This window comes from Canis lupus, chromosome 38 (genome assembly GCF_048164855.1).
Source record: "Canis lupus baileyi chromosome 38, mCanLup2.hap1, whole genome shotgun sequence".
NCBI classification, from domain to species: Eukaryota; Metazoa; Chordata; class Mammalia; order Carnivora; family Canidae; genus Canis; species Canis lupus.
In genome coordinates, this window is record NC_132875.1 from 2,008,236 (window position 1) to 2,026,761 (window position 18,526).

Consider the following 18,526-nt stretch of genomic DNA (forward strand, 5'->3'; position numbering starts at 1 on the left):
GGGATGCCAGCTGGTCTGACCAGAGTATCCACTGACACGTGGCAGCCAAGGTCCATGGACTGGCTCCCCAAGAAAAGGGCAAGGTCAACTCAAAAAAAAAAAAAAGAAGTAATAAAAAAAAAAAAAAACCATGTTAACGATATATTACTAACAATAAGAATACCAAACGTTAGGGTATGGTACCAATTGAAGGGCTTCCCAGATTGAAACACCCAGAGGGAATGAGGCAAGATGGCGACTCAGTCTCCATTGCCAACTGAGGTGCAGACTGAGCTGAGGAAGGGGGGTGGTGGTAAAAGCCAGAACTAGCAGGCAAACATTCCTCACATGGCAGCTTACAGAAGGTGAGGAAGATCAGAGAAAGACCTGAATGAAAAACAGGCCACACTCTTCAATCAGAATATTTATTAGTCAAGAAAAAGGACCCAGGCTGCACCCCACTCCCGTTCCCAAGTCACTTGCTTAATCAAGGGACAGGATTCAAAGAAATCAGAGGTCTCAAATAAGCCAGAACATACCTGGATCTGGGGAAGAACAGTCATTCATTTCCTAGACCTGACACTGTAATTATATGTTTTCCAGGGAGAGGGGCCAATGAGAGTGGTGGATGGCCCTTCTTTGTCACAGCTTGGGTTCAGAGAAGAGTTGGAATAAACAGGTATTTAAAAAGAGAGAAGAGGAGGAGGCAGGGGCGCAGGAAGGTCAAGGGCTGGTTTCACCCAGATCACACAGCATTGTACAAAGAACCAAGGTAGCACCTTGAGTTCTCGGGCTGGAACAAGGAGCTGAAGGCTCAGCACCCAGAGAGAGGAGAATCCCAGGGCTTCTCTTTCAGTCCTACTGTGATGAGATGCAAAAGCCCCCACCTCCGTTTCCTTCACAGAGTTCACAACGGTCTGTCCGAAGGCAAGAGGGAATGGTGACAGACCTAGAGCCCCAGCCCAGGTGAAGTTTCTCCCCATTCATTCCCAAAGGCCCTGCCCCAAAGAACTAGAGAAATACAGAGTCCCAGGACTCTGTCTCTGCTCCCCAGGTCCAAGAGGGAGTAGAGACAAGGCACGAAGACCCTGGATGCAAAAGTGAACATTTGTGTGGCCATATATAACATTATTTGGGAGGGAAGAAAGTGCATGCCCCACAAGGGGTGCCTTCCTTCATCTGGTAGGTAGCTGGGCCTTTGCTAGCAGCAGAAACCACATGGATGGGGCTCACAGAAATGGCCTGCACAATAGGCCTTATTACTAGAAAGAGAGAGTAAAAGCCTCAGCTGGTATGGCACGATCTCAGCTGGGATGACAGAGGGAGGAGGGCAGACTGCTCTCGCAGATGACACTCCAGCCTCAGGTCCCAGTGGTCCTGCTGACTCCAGACGTTCCCCAGGGCTGGGAATCAGGGACAAAACACGTGTTGTGTTTCACATGATCAGACACTGTTCGCCATTGGCACCTGGTGGGCCTGACAGATTGAGGGCGTCCAGGTCAAAGTTGAGGCCAGGAGGCTGGAGAAGAGACGGGGGGGGGGGGGGGACTGAGATTACTGTTCTTACTTCAAATGAGAGCTTCTGACGGTACCTCCCCTGTAGCCATGGTGATCACCTCACATGCAATCATTAACAATTACAGAATTCCAGAAACTTGGACTCAGATTCAAATCTAGGGAAACATATACTCACCATCTCCCCAGCCAGCTCTTTTGGAGGATGGCCCAAATCCTGTAGCTGGAAAATAAGAGGAATTTGAGAAAGAGAAAATCCTGGAAGACAATACAGCACACCAATTAAGAATTTGAGCCATAGTCTCTCACCTTTCTTCTGAGGACCAGGCTATGTGACCTCGCTTGGGCACCCTCCTCCACCCAGGTGTGGCAGTGCGGCATGCCTCCCTGATACCTCCTCCACTGAACACCCAAACACACAGCACCAGGAGACAGACGGCAAGGGGAGGCCTTACCTGCTGCATAAGATCCAGCACTAACTCAAAACGAGCCTTCTGAGTGGCCTCACTGTCTGTGGGGGTCTCTGCCTCAAACTGTTCACATATCTTGCCCATGACGCTATGTTGCTCCTGATATTTTTCAAACTGTTCTGGAGGAAGAGATTCCCGGTGACTCTGCAACCATTCTGGATACTAAGGAAAGAGAGAATGGGTGGGGAAGAATTAATGAACAATAGCCTGGGAAGGGCAATTAAATATAAAAAACAATATAACTTGAAGAAACGAAGAAAATATTGAGGAAGGAAATACTAAAGAAGCGAGTACAGTGTGAGAAGCAGCACTGACTCCACCCACATCACCTGGCTGTGCTACCAGGAATATTTGAGCCCTTACAGGTCATATGTGATCTGTCACATATCCTTTCTTTTTTCTGTTCTGACTTTACAACCTTTAACTGTGTAAGAACCATTCTTAGCTTGAGAGTTGGATTTGGTCCACCCAGACCCTGGTCTATTGTCTCCTGGTCCACACTGTTCACATCACACTTGACCACACGTGGCACTGAAGAGCTACTATTCCTGTATTTTGTTTCTTCAGTGAAACCGTAAGCTCTTTGACAGCAGGGGCCATCCTTCACACTACTCTTAAACTGTTTGTAGCATAAATCAGTAAATCCTCAGTGAAACTTTGTTGGAGAAACAAATGAAGTTATTACAACTATGTAAGAAAGGGTTGGTCAGCAACAGTCTCAAACCAGATTACAGGAACGAGAGCTGAAGGACTTCCCTTTCTATCTTAAACATCTTCGGTGTGGTACCTTTATTCCCAGAGACACAGCTCCTCCCAGCTCTCCTGCTCCAAATAAACAAGAGTGAATGGATCATGCACTGGAGTTACTCTAGCTCTGTATGCTCTAGCAGACAAAGTAGCCCACAGGGGTTGATGCAATGGAAAACAAAGAGGGAAAGCAGAAATCTAAGTCCACAAACCTTTTCTGTAATCTCCTTCAGTGACGGGTACAGCACATCCTTGGACAGTAGGTTCTGCATGATACTCTGCATAATGGGGAGAATGTTCCCTTCCCCATCCCCTTCGTCCATGCCCAGCCCTTCCATGGCCTTGGTCAGTTCCTCCTCTGACATGCCTGAGTTCTAGAAAGGCCAGGAGAGAGGTGAGCAAATACAGATAGTCCCTAACTTAGGACCATTTTTTAACTTCATAATGGTGTGAAAGGAATGCACATTTAGTAGAAATTGTACTTCACATTTTGAGTTTGGATCTTTTCCCAGGCTAGCGAAACACAGATGATACTCTCCTGTGATGCTGGGCAGCAGCTGTGACTCCCAGGCCACCACGTGATCACCGGGGTCAACAACCGATGCACTAACAGCCATTCTATCTGCTTACAACCGTTCTGTTTTTCACATTCAGCACAGCATTCAATAAATTACATGAGATACTCAATACTTTATTAGAAAATAGGCTTTGTGGTGGATGATTCTGCCCAACTCTAGGCTTGTGTAAGTGTTCTGTAGTGTTTAAGGTAGACGAGGCTAAGCTGTCACGTTCAGTAGGGTAGGTGTATTAAATGCATTTTCAACTTATGTTATTTCCAGCCTATGATGGATTTATCAGGCTGTAGCCCCATTATAAGTTGAGGAAGATCTGTATATTGCCTTCTTGAGATGCTTACCACCCTTTCAGGTGGGAGAAAACGATTTACACTTGCAACAAAACAGTGTGGCAGGAACAGACTTTAGATGCTACCCAACAAAGTCTGTCTTTTGAGACTCTGCTGCTGATATGCCTGAGGGGTCCCTCGTGGACCCCACCCCTTTCCCTCACCTGAAGATCAGTAGCATTTTTGGCAAGTCCACTTAGTGTCTCCTTCAGGCAAGACGTAAATTCTTGTTGGGATGTCGCATCACTGCCTAAGAAAGATCAAGAAAGCCATATTAGGGGACACCTGGTGGCTCAGCGGTTGAGCATCTGCCTTTGGTTCAGGGCGTGACCCCGGGGTCCTGGGATCGAGTCCCACGTCGGGCTCTCTGCAGGGAGCCTGCTTCTCCCTCTGCCTGTGTCTCTGTCTCTCTCTCTCTCATGAATAAATAAATAATCTTAAAATAAAAAGCCATTTTAGATTTTAACTGTCTGCTTACCCAGACTGACTTGGTTATCAAGTAGATATAGATATATCTATAGATATATAGATATAGAAGATATAGAGATCTTCTATATAGTAGATATAGATACAGAACATTTACTAGTGGATCACTAGCACACCAATCTCTTGAATCTTCTGTGATTCCTAGTCATTTTCATGAAGCTACATGAACTGCGCATGTCAGTTTATTCTCCACGATGACACCCACAACACTACGACCTTTAAAATGGTCAGTCTTCAGTCATCTTTTCAATGTCTTTTCAGCCTCCTCCCTTTCATCATACCACGTTCCCATCCCTCTTCCCACCTCCCGGCCCCTCCCCACAGCAGCGATATGATGAGTGCTATCAGCTTTACTAAGAGACCTAGTGTTCTCAGGCAACACAGATGTCAGGACTTGGTTCACAGAGTTCCAGCCCTCTGGGCTGCCTTCTCACCCACTCTCCCTGCAGCCTCTGAGAGCTTCTGGAACTGCTCCACCAGGTGGGGCTCTTCCTCAGCCAACTCCTTCATTGCCTTCTCGAACTCTGCAGTGGCTTGGGAAGCCAGCTCGCTGTCGAACAGTTCCTGGAAAAACTTCTCTTGGGAGGCGAAGAGGGCATCCTGCAGGGAAGGGGTGGCCAAAATGCATCTCTTATTTGGCACCCCTCTGACACAAGCCACAGGCAGTGGCTCTGGGAAATGCAGTGCTTCCCTCCTGCCCGCCTCCACTGGACATTCTAACTACCTCTCTTAAGGAGAACAGTAAAAAAGGCATCTGGCCACTGAGGAAAGGGTATATATAGGATGGCATTCCCAAAACAATCATGTAAACCTACTCTTTTTTTTTTCAAAGAACTGCCTTGAGAACCCACCTCTTCATCATGGAAAGTCCCTGTTTACCAGGACTAAGGCCTGCAAGAGCACTCAGCACTCTAAGGCCGAGGCCTCCTCCCCCCATCCTCTCCAACCCACAGGGGCCTGCCCCACGTCTGCTCAGAGATGCACGCCCATCCCCTCCCATCCCTTAAAAGGGTGGAATTTATACTTTGGCAGTGTCTCCTGGCGATCTCTTCTGGGCCCCCGAAGCATCAGGGGCCGTGGTGGTAGGAGGGGGTGCTGGGGAGGGTTTGGCCTTATCGAAATCATCAAGAGCACCTTCAGAGACAAGAGACACAGTGTGTGTGTTGGGGGGTGGATGAGGATGCAAGGCTGCGGTGCGGGGGGGGGGGGGGGCGCGTTCTGGGCAAAGCATTAGGAGAACAATCAATGTGCCAACCTTCCTAAAAAAAAAATTTTTTTTTGAGTCTCCCTCTCCTGGCCCACCCTTCAATCAGCTTCCCCACCTCCCTCCTCATCTACCCACCCAATTTATGGTGATCAACGGTAAAAGGAATCCCTTAGGGTGGAAGAGGAGGCATCTCTCCCAGAGCCGGGAGGAGAGAATTAAGAGTTGTGCAAACGCATCTCCCACTACACAGAGGCCTCCTTGCCACACTGTAACGATTTCCCAGAAATCCCATATAAACGTCTAAGGGCAGAGAGCACACATGTCCCTCAACCCCTGGACTCACTCTGGAGACCTTCAGAGAATGATTTTTGGCAAGGAAGCGGCAGCCACATGATGTTCCACCCGGCGTCCCCTGGGTCCTGGTGTGGCACAGACTTGAGGGCTAGCACACCGGACTCCCCGGAGGGCACTGAGGTCTCTCCTCTTACCCTCCGACTCAGCCCTGCCTCAGCCCTGCCGGGGAGGGGGGCGGAGCTCCCGGAGTTCCCCGCAGCCGGCTCGCCCCTGCAGAGAATGTGCCAATGCACAGGGCCACCTGGCGCTCCTCACCGTGTCTGACCGTCCTTCTGTCTGCCCACGTCTCTGTGACTGGGCAGGAGACAGAACGTGTTCACCTCTGCCCTGAACACCTGAGTCCTCACCGCCATCCCGCCTGCCAGGCTGGGGGAGGAGGGGAGGAGGAGGGGTGGCGGGCACGACACGGGCCCTTGTGGGCAAGCAACCACCCGAGGACGGGAGGGCCGGGGCGGGCAGGAAAGAACATGCGGCCTGAGTGGGGGCGCGGGGGCGGCTCTGACGTGGCGAAGGGCAGGTGAGCGGCGGCCGCCGACCCCAGGCGCCGAAAGCCGCTGCCGGCGGGAAGTTCGGTCCCGGCACCTGCGCGGCGAGGCCAAGGCGGGCTGGGGTCGGGCCGTCCCGCGCGCTGCCGCTCCCCCTGCGGCCCGGGCACCGCCGGTCTGACCCGCCGCCGAGGACGGAGACCGCGGCCCGCGCGGCCCAGGGGCTCGCTCCGGGGTCGCAAGGAGACCCGCCGCCCCCGCCAACCCTGCGGGAGCCTCCCCCGCCCCCAGGACCTCGGGGCTCGCTTTGCCCCGGAGCGAGCCCTCACGACCGCCCGCGTCGGGCCTCTCGTCCCACGAGCTCTTACTTTCCAGGAGCTCTTCCAGTTCCCGGTCCGCGTCGGCACCGGCAGCACAGCCCTCCTCGGCGGCGGCCATCTTGCTCTGTCCGGCTTGCCGTAGGGGGCGGGGCTCCGCGGCGCTCGGCCCGCCCCTCGCCCCGCCCCGCCCCGCCCCCTCGGGCAGCCAATAGCAGAGCGGGCCGGTGCGGAGCCGCCATCTTTAAAGGGACAGGAAGCTTCGTGGGCTTGTGTTGTTGTTTTCGGTGTGGGTTTTTTTTTTTTTTTTTTTCCCCTTCTCCTCCTTTCTGGCCGGGAACCGTTGAACTAACGGCATGGGTCACTTAGCAGCCCGGCTCCCTTTACCGCCGCCTCTGGCACTCTCCGGGAAGCAGCCGTTTCCTCGTCTCGCCCAGGGCACCCGGCGTTCGGGCCGCTTTCCCCCGCGGCCTGCCCGGCTCCCCGCCGCCGCCCCGCCCCGCCCCGAATTCAACCACCACGCGGGCCGGGACTCGCTCACTGCGGGGCCCTGGCGCCCTGCACCCCGCCCTGCACCTGCCCGGACCCCGGCGGGGCGCCCCCTCCCCCCCTCCCCCCCCCCCGTTCCCCAGCGGCGGGGCCGGGCGGGACCGGACGATCCAGGCCCGGCAACTGGGAAGCCGGCGCCGGCGGAGGCAGCCCCGGCAGGAAAAGCCAGTGTGCGCGCCTGGACCGAGCCGGGGACCCCGCAGACCCCGCAGCGGCGCCCCGGCCTCCCCCGAACCATCTCCTTTGCTCAGAACCCAGCGCCCAACCCAGGGATGCTGGGGCGCTCGCGTGGACGCAGGCGGACACCTGCCTTCCCTGCCGACACAGGGCGCCCCTGCCTCAGATGGAGGCCTGCGTTAGCACTTTGGGGGCATCCATTGCCTTTGGGACCCCGTGCTGGGCTCCGCGGACGTAGGGGGGTGGGGACCGCTGCTCGGGGATGAGGCTGGAGGCGGCCCGGACCGGCACACGGAGGTGTGGTGCCAGGTCCACGGCTTCGGAGAACCGTCGAGTGCTGCGGGGCGTAAAATGGGGAAATCACATCTAAATGAAGTCCCTTGGTGGCTTTCGTCCTTGGCTTCCCGAGAACACGCTGGAATGTGTGTCGAGCACCAGCTTAGGTACTCTCTGCTTCCCAGACAGGGCGCAGACTTTTTTTTTTTTAATTATTTCATGAGAGAGAGAGGCAGGCTCCCTGCAGGGAGCCTGACGTGGGATCTGGGACTCGTTCTGGGTCTCCAGGATCAGGCCCTGGGCCTAAGGCGGTGCTGAACCGCTGAGCCCCCCAGGGATCCCCCAGACTCCTACCTAAATCACACCTGTGCAACACGCGCTGTATTGTTCCGCCCCAAGGGCTGTGACTGAGGACAAAACATCCTGAACCCAAAGTCAGCTGAGCTAAGTCCCAGTCCCAATTCTGTAACCAACTGCTTTTGTTCAAAACCCTTCACCACTCAAGACCTCAGATGGCAACTACGTAACGTTAAAGTTCTTTTCAATTCTAAATTTCCATAAGGGATCCCTCTGATTAACCCCTTTCTCCCCAACACCTGCAGAATCTATCCCAGGCTTCCTTCCTTCAACTCCAAACCACTTACATGTATCTTTCGAATGTGACTATAGTTACATCAATCATGTTACAGGTATTTCTATTGGTTTCACATTAATGTGGTAACATTAGCATGTTAATAAGCAAAGTACCAGAAATAAATGAGAACATGAAGTTGAAAACAAGCACGATTCTTCCTTTGCCTCATTTCTTAAACTTGCTCTGCTTTTCTCTCACTAGGGATACTCCTAAAACCTCATCTCCACATTTATTCATCACCTGCCTTTCTAATGTATACTGAATACTGTTGCAAAATAGTATTTTACAGCATTTTTTTTTAAAAGTAAGACTCCATGCCCAGCATGCAGCCCAACACAGGGCTTGAACTCACAACCCTGAGATCAAGACCTGAGCTGAGATCAAGAGTTGGACCCTTAACCAACTGACCCACCCAGACACCCCTACAGCATTTTCTTTATACCATCCTCTCACTTAAGGACTTAACGGCTCCTCATTGTTTATTGCCCAACTGCAAATTCTTGCCTGATATTCACAGTTATTTTACATTTATCCATTTTGTTTCCCCAACAACTTGAGCTTCAGGAAGCATAGATTGTCCTCCTTTTGTTATATCCCTCAGTTCAGAATAAAGTTTGTTTGTATCAGAGTTAGTTTTGAGGGGATCCCTGGGTGGCTCAGTGATTTAACACCTGCCTCTGGCCCAGGGAGTGATCCTGGAGACCCGGGATCAAGTCCCACATCGGGCTCCCTGCATGGAGCCTGCCTCTCCCTCTGCCTGCGTCTCTGCCTCTCTCTCTCTCTCTGTGTCTCTCATGAATAAATAAAATCTTTAAATGAAGTTTTGTAATATAACTTTTAAACTTATAAAAAGTGTTTTGTGGGGTTTTTTTTGCCAAAATTTATCACCAACTTGCCTCTGTTTACAGAAAGAATGTTGACAGCTTGAGAATGTCATCAAAGCAGTATGCAAGTTCTTGAGGAGGCAAACTTTGGGGATACTAAGTTTAAGCAAGCAACTTTTAAAGCTAAAAAACACCAAGCCCTGTGTTCTTTGACGCAGGATTCCATTTCGAGGAGATTGTCCTACAGACACACTTCCCTAAACTGTACAATGTATGTTAAAGTTACTCATTGCAGCACTGTTTATAATAGCCAAAGATGGAAAACAATCCAAATACCCATCAACAAAGCAGGCAATTTACATAAACCACAGTAAATCATACAAGGGTACACTAGGCAGAGAAGAAAAGCAAGGGAAGCTAATATACGATACAAATATCTTAAATATGGTACATGATAAAACTAACAAGGTGCAAAATGATTTAGTATCGTGCTGCATTATGTAGAGCAGGGGAGCAGTGAAGAACGTATTTCTATCTGCTTGTGTATAGATAAACTGCTGGTACGTACAAGGACGCCCAAAGAGCAGCTCCTGGGGGAAGGCGACAGGAACTGGGTAGCTGAGGGAAAGAGTGGGAGAAGGATGTCACAATACTTATTACCTTTACTGAGTTTTGAATTAGATGAATGTATTTTATTGAAAACATGAGTTTAAAATGAAAAAAGGTACAAACTGTAATCACAGGCACAATATATCAACTCTATCCAACTGTAGTCTTATTTTATTTATTTATTTATTTATTTATATTTATGATAGACACAGAGAGAGAGAGAAAGAGGCAGAGACCCAGGAGGAGGGAGAAGCAGGCTCCGTGCACCGGGAGCCCGACATGGGATTCGATCCCGGGTCTCCAGGATCGTGCCCTGGGCCAAAGGCAGGTGCCAAACCGCTGAGCCACCCAGGGATCCCCCAACTGTAGTCTTAAAGCCACAAGCAAACTACTGTATTGCCAATGTAACCACTGTAAGATAATACAACGTATTGTATTACTAATTAATATACACATATGAATAACCTGTAAAACATCTAGAACAGCTCAGTAGGTACTGGCTGTAACTAGCAAAAGGGGGAAGGCTGCCCTCAGTAATGGAACAGGGGAGCTACTTGTTTTCTACACTCTCAGTTTAATATGTGAATAATATATGCTTTAAAAATGGGCATTTATTACTTTTTTAATTAAAAAAAGCTATCTGCTTTGGGGAGGCAGCTACATGGAATAGGAACATGAGGGTGTCTGAGAAACAAATGGGGTCACAAAATTCTCATAAGAAATTTATTAAGGATGAGAAACAAAACACAAGAACAATGGGTATAGAGAACAAATCAATAAAAGGTGATATGCATTTTTGGAAAACAAGTTTCTTCTCACATTTTAAAGTTTCTGGGCACACAGAGGGTACCTGCCTGGAAGGTCCAAGATAAACGGGGGATGGCAAGAGTTTGCTGTGGCTGAGCAAAAGATGGGATATTATTTATTTATGACACCCTGCTTCTTTTCAAAAGAAGATACAAAAAAAAAAAAAAAAAAAAAGAAGATACAAAGGTGATGGGGAGGGAAAGAATAAATGCTGAAGGAATTTAGTAAGCAAATGCGCATCACTGAGTCTTCATTTATTCCTTGAAAGATCTAAGCCGGGAAGGCAAGACCAACTGTGATCATAACTGTAGTCACCTTGAGACAATGACAAATAGTGTAGACATTTTGATTAGTCATAGAAGACGAGAAAGGGATACTAGGACTTAGAGCAGGTGATCTAAATGTCAATAATTTGAAGGGTAATTGAGGAAGAAGGCGCTAGAAGGACAGAGATGCTGCTTCTCCGGAGGAAAATATGGTGATTGACCTGCACACACCAAAGGGGCCTCAACGGAACTGCAAAGGGCTGATCCTTAAACCAATGACGTCTCTGCCAATCTCTGTCACCTGCGGAAAAGGAGACGGAGGGAAAAGTTAGGGATCTGTGAGGGCGAGAAACCCAGAAAGCTTACTCCCTCCGGTCCTCAGGGAGCACAGGAAAGTACGCTGTTAATGTCTGTGACTCATCAGTAAACAGCAGTGGGAGTAGCTCAAGCTTTCTTCAATACTGCTGCCCCAAGGAGCTCGAGGCAAATCCAGGAGAAAAAAAGGACCAACATGCCTCTTTCTCTTTCCTCTTCTCTCAATGGCGCGGATGCACTTTTGGAGGATGGTACTTACTGTAGTGACCTTGCAGATTTGACCCTTGAACTCAGGGGAATAGCAGGCCCCGCTGAGCGGACATTTCTCTACTGGCTTTCCACGGTAGATGGGCCGGTAGGATGCAGCACAGATGTCAAAAGGGTTGTGCATGTCATAATTGAGCTGGTAGGCATCCGTGGGGTTCTTCTCACAGGCAGACAGAATTTTGCGGGTCTGAAGGAAGGGAAAAAAGATTTTATTTAAGACGACTGCAAGTTGCACACTGCAACTCAAATGATCTCAGCGCCATGCTTTAGTAGTTTCTTTGATTCAAGATCCAACTGCACCAAGTGAATACAGAATATGTCTTTCGTACAGGACATATGTGAGGGGTCACAATCACCATTCCTGCCACGTCAGGATTTCCCCTTCTCGATAACAAAGCGGTTCCACAGATCTAGACCCATATTCCTCCACCCAAGTCTGAGAAATATCAGGGTCAGGACTCTAAGGGTTAAGATTGGCTTCCATTACCCAAGAGGAATGCTTTTAGTGAACACAAGTGCTGGCACGTGTCGGGGGGTGGGTAGCAGTGGTGGTACTGGGTGGCAGAGCTTAGGGACAGGAAGAGTGGACTCTACTGGTAGTAGGTCCCTCTTACACCTGCACCGTGTCTGAATGAGTTAGAAGTTCACTTTCCAGGAACAGAAGGAGGCACCCGTGCCACTAAGGAAAGAGAAGATGGCATTGTGTTGGTTCCTTTTGTGGAATGTTGCTATTCAGTGCTTTGTTTCAGAGGCAATGGCCTTGGCCCCTCCACATAAGAGCAAATCTGGTTCCTTTATGCTTATGGAATGATTTCCCATATACCTGTTGAGCCACCTCTGGCTTGGGCCCCAGTTCCAATAGGCGCCGAGCAAAGGTGGCAGCTGTCTTAAAGTTCTTGAGCTTGAAGAAGAGGTTGAGGGCCGTACGCAGCACCAGGATCATGTGCACAGGCTGCAGGTTTGAGTGGGTGAAATAGGCCGCCATCTGGTGGACAGAAGGAGGGACACATGCCAGGCTGACGCTACAGCAGAAGTAGGTCATTTACAGGCTGCTGCCGGTGCATTAAACAGGATACACAGCAAACAAAACTAGGACTATACAGCAGAGGAGCTTCTGCCCCTTGGGTATGGAGGACTGAGGGAATGAAGAAGCGCAGAAGATACATCCTCTCCTCACAGAAGTGAGCCCAAATCTCTCGTTCTCCCCACACTGAAATCTGGGTTTAGAATTCAAGAATTCAAATCTACTGAAGGGGAAGGGGAAGACGCCTCTGTACGGTGCAGAGGCCCAGAGATCGTACCTCACAGATGCGCTTCTGCTGTTCCAGAGTCTCCTTGGGCAGCTTCTTCCTTTCTATCTCCATGCACAAACCCACGATGTACTCACGGCAGATGGTGATGAGCTGCTGGGCCTACAGAGAGGGGCGAAGCAAGGTCACGGTGCAGAGGCCAGGATATGAGGGTGCCCAGACTGGGACAAGCGGTGCCCCTCCTACCTCTGCAATTTCCTGTTTGTTGTCCACAACAAGAAGAGGCACGCTGAGAAGAATGGAACGGAACTTTTCCACAGCCTCCTCAAACTTGCCGACCGTGGTGAGCTGGTAGCAGAGCTGCAGCCGCTGAATGAGGTCGTTAAGCTTCAGGCCCACAGCCGGCACACCATTCTTCAGGCCTGCATCCTTCCTGGGAGTTTGGAGAAGTAGGAAGAAGAAAGGACAATGGGAAACCCACTCGGCTCAAAGGGGAGCAGGATGCAGATGTGTAAACCAAACCTCACGGGGCTTCCAGCCCTAGTTCTCTTCCTACTAGGGGACCTCAGCTCTGGGGCTTAACTGTTCCCCAGGCTGCTGTCTGAAATACCTCCCCGAGCTGGAGACAGCAGCTAGCAGCAAGGGCCTTACCAATTGCGATGAGGATAGCCATACATGGAGGGCAGGCAGGGCAGGGCCTGATAGGTGGTACGGCCGCGGGCATATGTCTGCAGGAACAGTTGCTTGTAGGGGCCGAACTGGGTCACCCCCACCTGGTCGTGAAGAAGCTGGAATACAAGAGGAAAGAAACACAAAAATTGCAATCCCACCACTGAAAAACTAGCTGACTTTAGGCAAGGTACCTAACTTCTCTGTACTCGTTTCCTCACCAGTAAATTACACTTAATTATAGGACCTGCCTTATTTAATAATACCTATAAAGTAGTTAGGGTAGTGCCTGACACACAGCCAACACTGAGGAAGCATTCGAGGCTACTGCATTTGTAGCTACTGTTAACTGCCATCATAACATACAGCTTAGTGTTCAAAACCCACACCTGTTCCTTCAGGGGTGCTGATTTCGCTGATGTGAGCCAGAAAGCAGACTACACATGAGGGGGAGGTGGTTGCGAAGACCCACCTGAAGAGATTACTAAGCCAAATGGAAAGCATGGAAGGGGAAGGCCTTATGAGGCAAGTTTCCTTAGGCAACACCAGGGTTCCCATGATAAAGACACACCTCTGCCCTTGTGGATATATATTAATTTCCACTTGGTGAAGATGAGTCAACCGTCTTCCTGGGGACCCTGAATGAGGAACACTCAACAAAAGCCAACGTTATTGCAAGACTTACCCGCATGGCTGTTTCAAAGGAGCCTGCCAGGATGTGATCAACTGGAAGCTGAGAGTTATTGCACCAGATCTAACAAGAAACGGAAAACCCAAGCCAAGTGAAACTTTGCCCTTTCTCCTCCTAAACTATCCAACTCTGTCTCTAGAGCAGAGGAGTACAGATGCTCTTGACACACTAACCCGGCAGGGCCAGCTCATAAACAGTCATGCCCACGAGGCCGTGCCTCCCTGCTTACCTGAGCTGGGCTGGTTCCCTTGGTGGGGGGTACAAAGAACCCATCCTCAGCACCCCCAGCTGCCCCAGGGGGTATATCCTAGGCAAAAAACAGGTCAGTCATCTTATAAGCCATTCAAGCACTTTGTCCTGATAAATCTAAACATAGCCCTCTGCCTTGTTCCCAGCCTCAACTGCGGAGGAAGGGGGTGGTTGTGGGAGAAGACCCTCAAAATAGGAGCAGCTTCACCAGCAAAATGATACCCCAAAAGTTCCAATTCAGACAACAAAGCCTGCTGCCTTTTCATTAACTGCTGTTGGCACAACCTAATTACCTCCTGCTTTCTTTCAAATTGAGAGACAAGCATCAGATCAGGAGGGTCTAGACCCCCCTCCCTTTCAGGAGCCTCAGGAAGGGGGAGAGGGGCAGTAAGGATACCGGCTTGCACAGGGAGAAGCAGAGGGACCCTTCTAAGGGTGAGAACCCCACGCACCAGCTCAGGAGGGAGCTCCAGGTCCTCTTCGACATCCCAGCCGCCTCCTTCTTCCTGTCCCTTGCCAAGAGCATCGTCCCCCAGACCTTCTGTAGCTTCCACAAACCCGTCTGTAAGAAAATCCAGGCTCAAAGTGGATTTGCAAAGTGATACAATCTTAGCCCAAAGAAATCACAATGCTGGGATCTTTGTGGGTCCCATGGTCTGGAACCCTGGGACCAGGGTTCACCCCATGACCCAGCCCCTGTCCAGGCCACCATCCTGCTAGGAGAGTCCAAGAAGCACACTCTTACCTTCATCCAGCTGCAGCTCTGCATCCTCTCCCCAACCCTCGGTGCCAACAGTGTCTATGTCAATGTCAGCCGCCAGTGCTCCTCCCTTGCCTATGGAGGGAAGGAACAAAAAGGAGCTGGTTATAGCCAAGCAAGTCTGAAATCTGGCTTCTTCTACAGGCAAGCTGCATCCTTACCAACGCAGGTGCCAAGGCTCTGTCCACTTAACGTTCTTATTTTTTATTTTTGTAGTATATATGCTATGCTAACTTGCAGTAGGTTTCAAAGTGAGAGGGAATAGAAAAAAGATGGAAACAACTGGCCTTCCTGCTCCCAAACCCTGCCTCTAAAACCATTTTTTTTTTAAGATTTTATTTATTTACTTGAAAGAGAGAGTGAGCATGTATACGAGCAAGGGGGTGGGGCAGAGAGAGAGGGAGAAGTAGGCTCCCCAACTGAGCAGGGAGACCAATGCACGGCTCAATCCCAGGACCCCAGGATCATGACCTGAGCCAAAGGCAGGCGCTTAACTGAGGCGCCCCTCTTAACCCACTTTTTCCTTAGCAACTCTTAGACTAAGTTTCCTGCTGAGATCTCTGCTAAGCTACCACCACCACAAGTGCATACGGGGCATGGGGACACAGGGTTGGTGAGAGATGGAGGAACAAGCAGGACTGGGCACAAGACGCCCAGGAGTCTATCGAGGCTGTCAGCCAAGAAAAACAAGCCAGTAGACATATCCAAGAAAACAGGAGCAGGTAAGGATGGGAGTGGTGGCAGGTGGTAGCACATGTCTGCATACACCCACATGCCAGAGCCTGAGGTCATTGCCCTGATGCCTTAAGACTGCACATCATGAATGACGAAATACTGATTGGGACTGAGTGACCACATGTACATGGAAAAGCCTGAAGATGCACCTAAATGTTCAGAGTGGTGTTGGAGGCCTGGACTAAGACACAACATTCTTTTCTCTCTTTTCCAAATTTTAATGATCTCATAATGCTCCTACTTCATTTTTAAAAGCAGGTACCACAGCTCAGATTGGAGGCTCAGTGCTCCACAACGCTCACACAGAAGAAAGGACAGAGGAGCTGACGGCACTCTGTAGGCAGCTCTTCACAAAACAAATGACTACAAAAACACTACGGAAGGGGGCACTTACCCTTGCTGGCAATGGAGCCTTCAAAGAAGCCTTTAGATACAGTCAGTAAGGGCCAATTGGTATCCAATGGCATGATAGGTGCAGGTGGCTGGAGCAGCTTGGCATTAGGATCAATGTCTGGGATCTAAAAGGCAGAAGATTAAAAGCAAACAGCTCTCAGGAATCATGTAGGGAACGTTACAGAGCCTCCCTTGATCTCATTTCTCTGCCTCTCCTGGTAACCAGGTGGGAGACTAACGTCTCTAGATTTAAACTGTCCTGAGATCTCAGAGTTACTCCTATAACCAGACACTCATGTAAATAAAGACTCACCGTCTCTTTCTCTGGGTCAAATGTCTCCTTCAGGCTCTCAGCTTCTTCATCTAAGCCGTGAGTGGCAGCTGTGAGATAGGCCAGTGACTCTGCAAAGAGAGACTTGTGGCAGACAGCCTCCAAGATGTCCCCCAGCAATCCCTGCCTCCCGGTATTTAAGCCTGTGCAAAATCCATCCACCCCCCACCACACACACACCTTAAGGGTGGAACAGACTTGGTGATGCACTTCTACTGAACAAGACACAGCAGAAGTGATGGGCTGTCACTTCCAAGGCTAGGATACAAAGCCCGTGGCCTCCACCCGGATGCCATCGCCGGCTCGGAGAGAAACCAACTGCCATGCTGTAAACTGCCCTAAGGAGACGCCTACGTGGCAGAGAATTGACACTTCCCAGCCAACGGCCCACAAGGACCTGAGGCCAGCCTGCAGCCATGTGGAGAGTGTGGGAGGGGGATCCTCCCCCACTTCAGCCTTGAGATATCTGCAGCCTGGCCAACACCCTGACCACAGACTCCTGAGAAACACTGAGCCAGAGGCAACCAGCTAAGCCATGCCACAGAGATAATCAGCATTTGTTGTTTTAAACTACTCAGCTTTGGGGTAATTTGCTACACAGCAGTAAGGAACTAATACAGTCGCTTGTCCTTAAGCTCACTCATCAGCGCTGACAAGAATCTTGGAATCATTCCTGACTTCTCTCGTCACATACCTAACCCTTCAATAAATCATGTTGTTTCCACATTTACAACATACGCCAAGTCTGACCCCTTCACAGCTTAGCACCTTTGTGCAAATCACATCTTTCACCTTTCTTTTTTCCTAGCATATCTTAAACGCTAGTATTGTGCTTGGTACACTCTGAGTTCTCTGAAAATATCCCTTCAATATACAAACAAATAAATAAGTAAATGAGTAAAACCTCCAGACCTGAAGCAAAACGATAAAATTTTAATGGCATCCAACTATTTACTAATGTCTCTGCTTCAGGACCTTTTAAAACCTCCTAGCTCTACATGACTATTAACTGTTTTCCTAGGAGTGCTTGGTCAGACTGAATACTCTGGCTGTAGCCCCACCTGGCTCTGAAGAAATGTTCTCCGAGCAGGATGGGAGCATGCTTCCTCTCCTGGAAAAATGCACAACAAAGGGAAATACCTCATCCCTACACCTGGTAACTCACCACGAAGAGAAAATACTAAGCCCCAAAAGAGCTGATGAGTCCCGCGTGCTGACTTACTCTGCCCACAGTTCTTCAGGATCCGCACCCGCTCAGACACGTCCCCCAGGTAGAGGGCGTTCTGATAATGGCCACTCATGTCCTTTCGGATCTCAGCTGCATCAAGACAGGAAGAGATACCATGTTAGCTCTTTTAAGTTTTCATGTTCCTCTATTTGCCTTCCTCCCTCCCCCAAGGACCACTCTTCCCATCCTTAGTTGCTGGGGACTCACCAATCTTCATCATCTTGCGAAGTTTCTCTAGGTTGCCAGTGATGAGGTACAAGAAAGAAAGTTTGTCAAAGTTCTTGGTGCGCTGATAACACATTTCTACAATCTGGTGGTTCCCCTGTAGCAAGGCCACTTCTCCTAGCTTTTCCCAGCAGTTCTTGTCATCCAGTGCTTTGGCTGCTTCCAGAGCAATCTAAAGAATCCCGAGGGTCAGAGTTAACAGGTTGGCAGATACTGTGACTCAAAACCAGGGACTACAAAGTATCTGCCTCTACATAAATTTCCCACAGGCTCTCTATAGCTGTAATCACTCCCAGTTTTCAGTTTAATTCTACTGAAAATTCCTACCACCACACAGAGTCCCTCTGGCTCCATGGAAAGAATCACATCACACTATCCTTCTCCTCAGCAATTTACTTTTAGGGGATCCCTGGGTGGCTCAGTGGTTTAGCGCCTGCCTTAGGCCCAGGCCGTGATCCTGGAGTCCTGGGATCGAGTCCCGCATCAGGCTCCCTTCATGGGAGCCTTAAAAAAAAAAAAAAAAAAAAAAAAAGATGTTTACTTTTACAGAAAATAGAACTAGAAAATTAACTCACCTAAGCCCTCCTCCCATTTAAAAATAATGCCTGTACACTCTAGGTCCCCACTTTTTTTTTTTTTAAAGATTTTATTTATTTCTTTGACAGAAAGAGTGCAAGCTGCGTGCAACAGGCAGAGGGTGAGGGAGAAGCAGGCTCCCCACAGAGCAAGAACTCAAGGTGGGGCTTGATCCAGGACCTTGGAACTTATGACCTGAGCCGAAGGCAGACACCTAACCAACTGAGCCAC

The 18,526-nt window shown here is 49.8% G+C and overlaps 2 protein-coding genes across 6 annotated transcripts in view; both read right to left on the reverse strand.

The window, feature by feature from the left end:
• Positions 1 to 390: 390 nt before the first annotated feature.
• PEX19 (peroxisomal biogenesis factor 19) lies at positions 391 to 6,641 on the reverse strand. Of its 2 annotated transcripts, XM_072814684.1 has the most exons (9): positions 6,516 to 6,600; positions 5,652 to 5,956; positions 5,126 to 5,235; positions 4,536 to 4,701; positions 3,780 to 3,865; positions 2,924 to 3,085; positions 1,950 to 2,126; positions 1,673 to 1,717; positions 391 to 1,498 (listed from the first exon to the last, which is right to left on the reverse strand). In XM_072814684.1, exons 2-9 carry the CDS (start codon positions 5,698 to 5,700, stop codon positions 1,415 to 1,417), a joined length of 879 nt encoding a protein of 292 aa, XP_072670785.1. In that variant the 5' UTR covers positions 5,701 to 5,956; positions 6,516 to 6,600; the 3' UTR covers positions 391 to 1,414. The 2 variants fall into 2 exon arrangements, with proteins under 2 accessions (XP_072670785.1, XP_072670784.1); XM_072814683.1 differs by lacking the exon at positions 5,652 to 5,956 and having other exon boundaries at positions 6,516 to 6,641.
• A 3,036-nt stretch (positions 6,642 to 9,677) lies between these two features.
• The window catches only part of COPA (COPI coat complex subunit alpha), a 42,632-nt gene continuing 33,783 nt past the window's right edge, over positions 9,678 to 18,526 (reverse strand). For all 4 annotated transcript variants that reach the window (XM_072814559.1, XM_072814556.1, XM_072814557.1 and 1 more), the window contains exons 20-33: positions 17,702 to 17,891; positions 17,489 to 17,584; positions 16,249 to 16,337; positions 15,937 to 16,060; positions 14,793 to 14,882; positions 14,500 to 14,609; positions 14,028 to 14,105; positions 13,793 to 13,861; positions 13,090 to 13,226; positions 12,685 to 12,871; positions 12,490 to 12,600; positions 12,012 to 12,173; positions 11,181 to 11,375; positions 9,678 to 10,907 (exon numbers count right to left, since the gene is read on the reverse strand). In XM_072814559.1, coding sequence (XP_072670660.1) covers positions 10,848 to 10,907; positions 11,181 to 11,375; positions 12,012 to 12,173; positions 12,490 to 12,600; positions 12,685 to 12,871; positions 13,090 to 13,226; positions 13,793 to 13,861; positions 14,028 to 14,105; positions 14,500 to 14,609; positions 14,793 to 14,882; positions 15,937 to 16,060; positions 16,249 to 16,337; positions 17,489 to 17,584; positions 17,702 to 17,891 — 1,698 coding nt within the window. In that variant the 3' untranslated portion in view covers positions 9,678 to 10,847. The remainder of the gene's footprint in view (positions 10,908 to 11,180; positions 11,376 to 12,011; positions 12,174 to 12,489; positions 12,601 to 12,684; positions 12,872 to 13,089; positions 13,227 to 13,792; positions 13,862 to 14,027; positions 14,106 to 14,499; positions 14,610 to 14,792; positions 14,883 to 15,936; positions 16,061 to 16,248; positions 16,338 to 17,488; positions 17,585 to 17,701; positions 17,892 to 18,526) is intronic.

Excerpts from the sequence above, each read along its gene's own strand:
- PEX19 (XM_072814683.1), bottom strand. The coding sequence starts at position 6,585 with ATGGCCGCCGCCGAGGAGGGCTGTGCTGCCGGTGCCGACGCGGACCGG. Across the intron at positions 5,236-6,515 it reads ACTGGAAGAGCTCCTGGAAA|GTGCTCTTGATGATTTCGAT; the intron begins GTAAGAGCTCGT and ends TTGTCTCTGAAG. Across the intron at positions 1,499-1,672 it reads AAGAGCTGGCTGGGGAGATG|CCTCCTGGCCTCAACTTTGA; the intron begins GTGAGTATATGT and ends TCTCTTCTCCAG.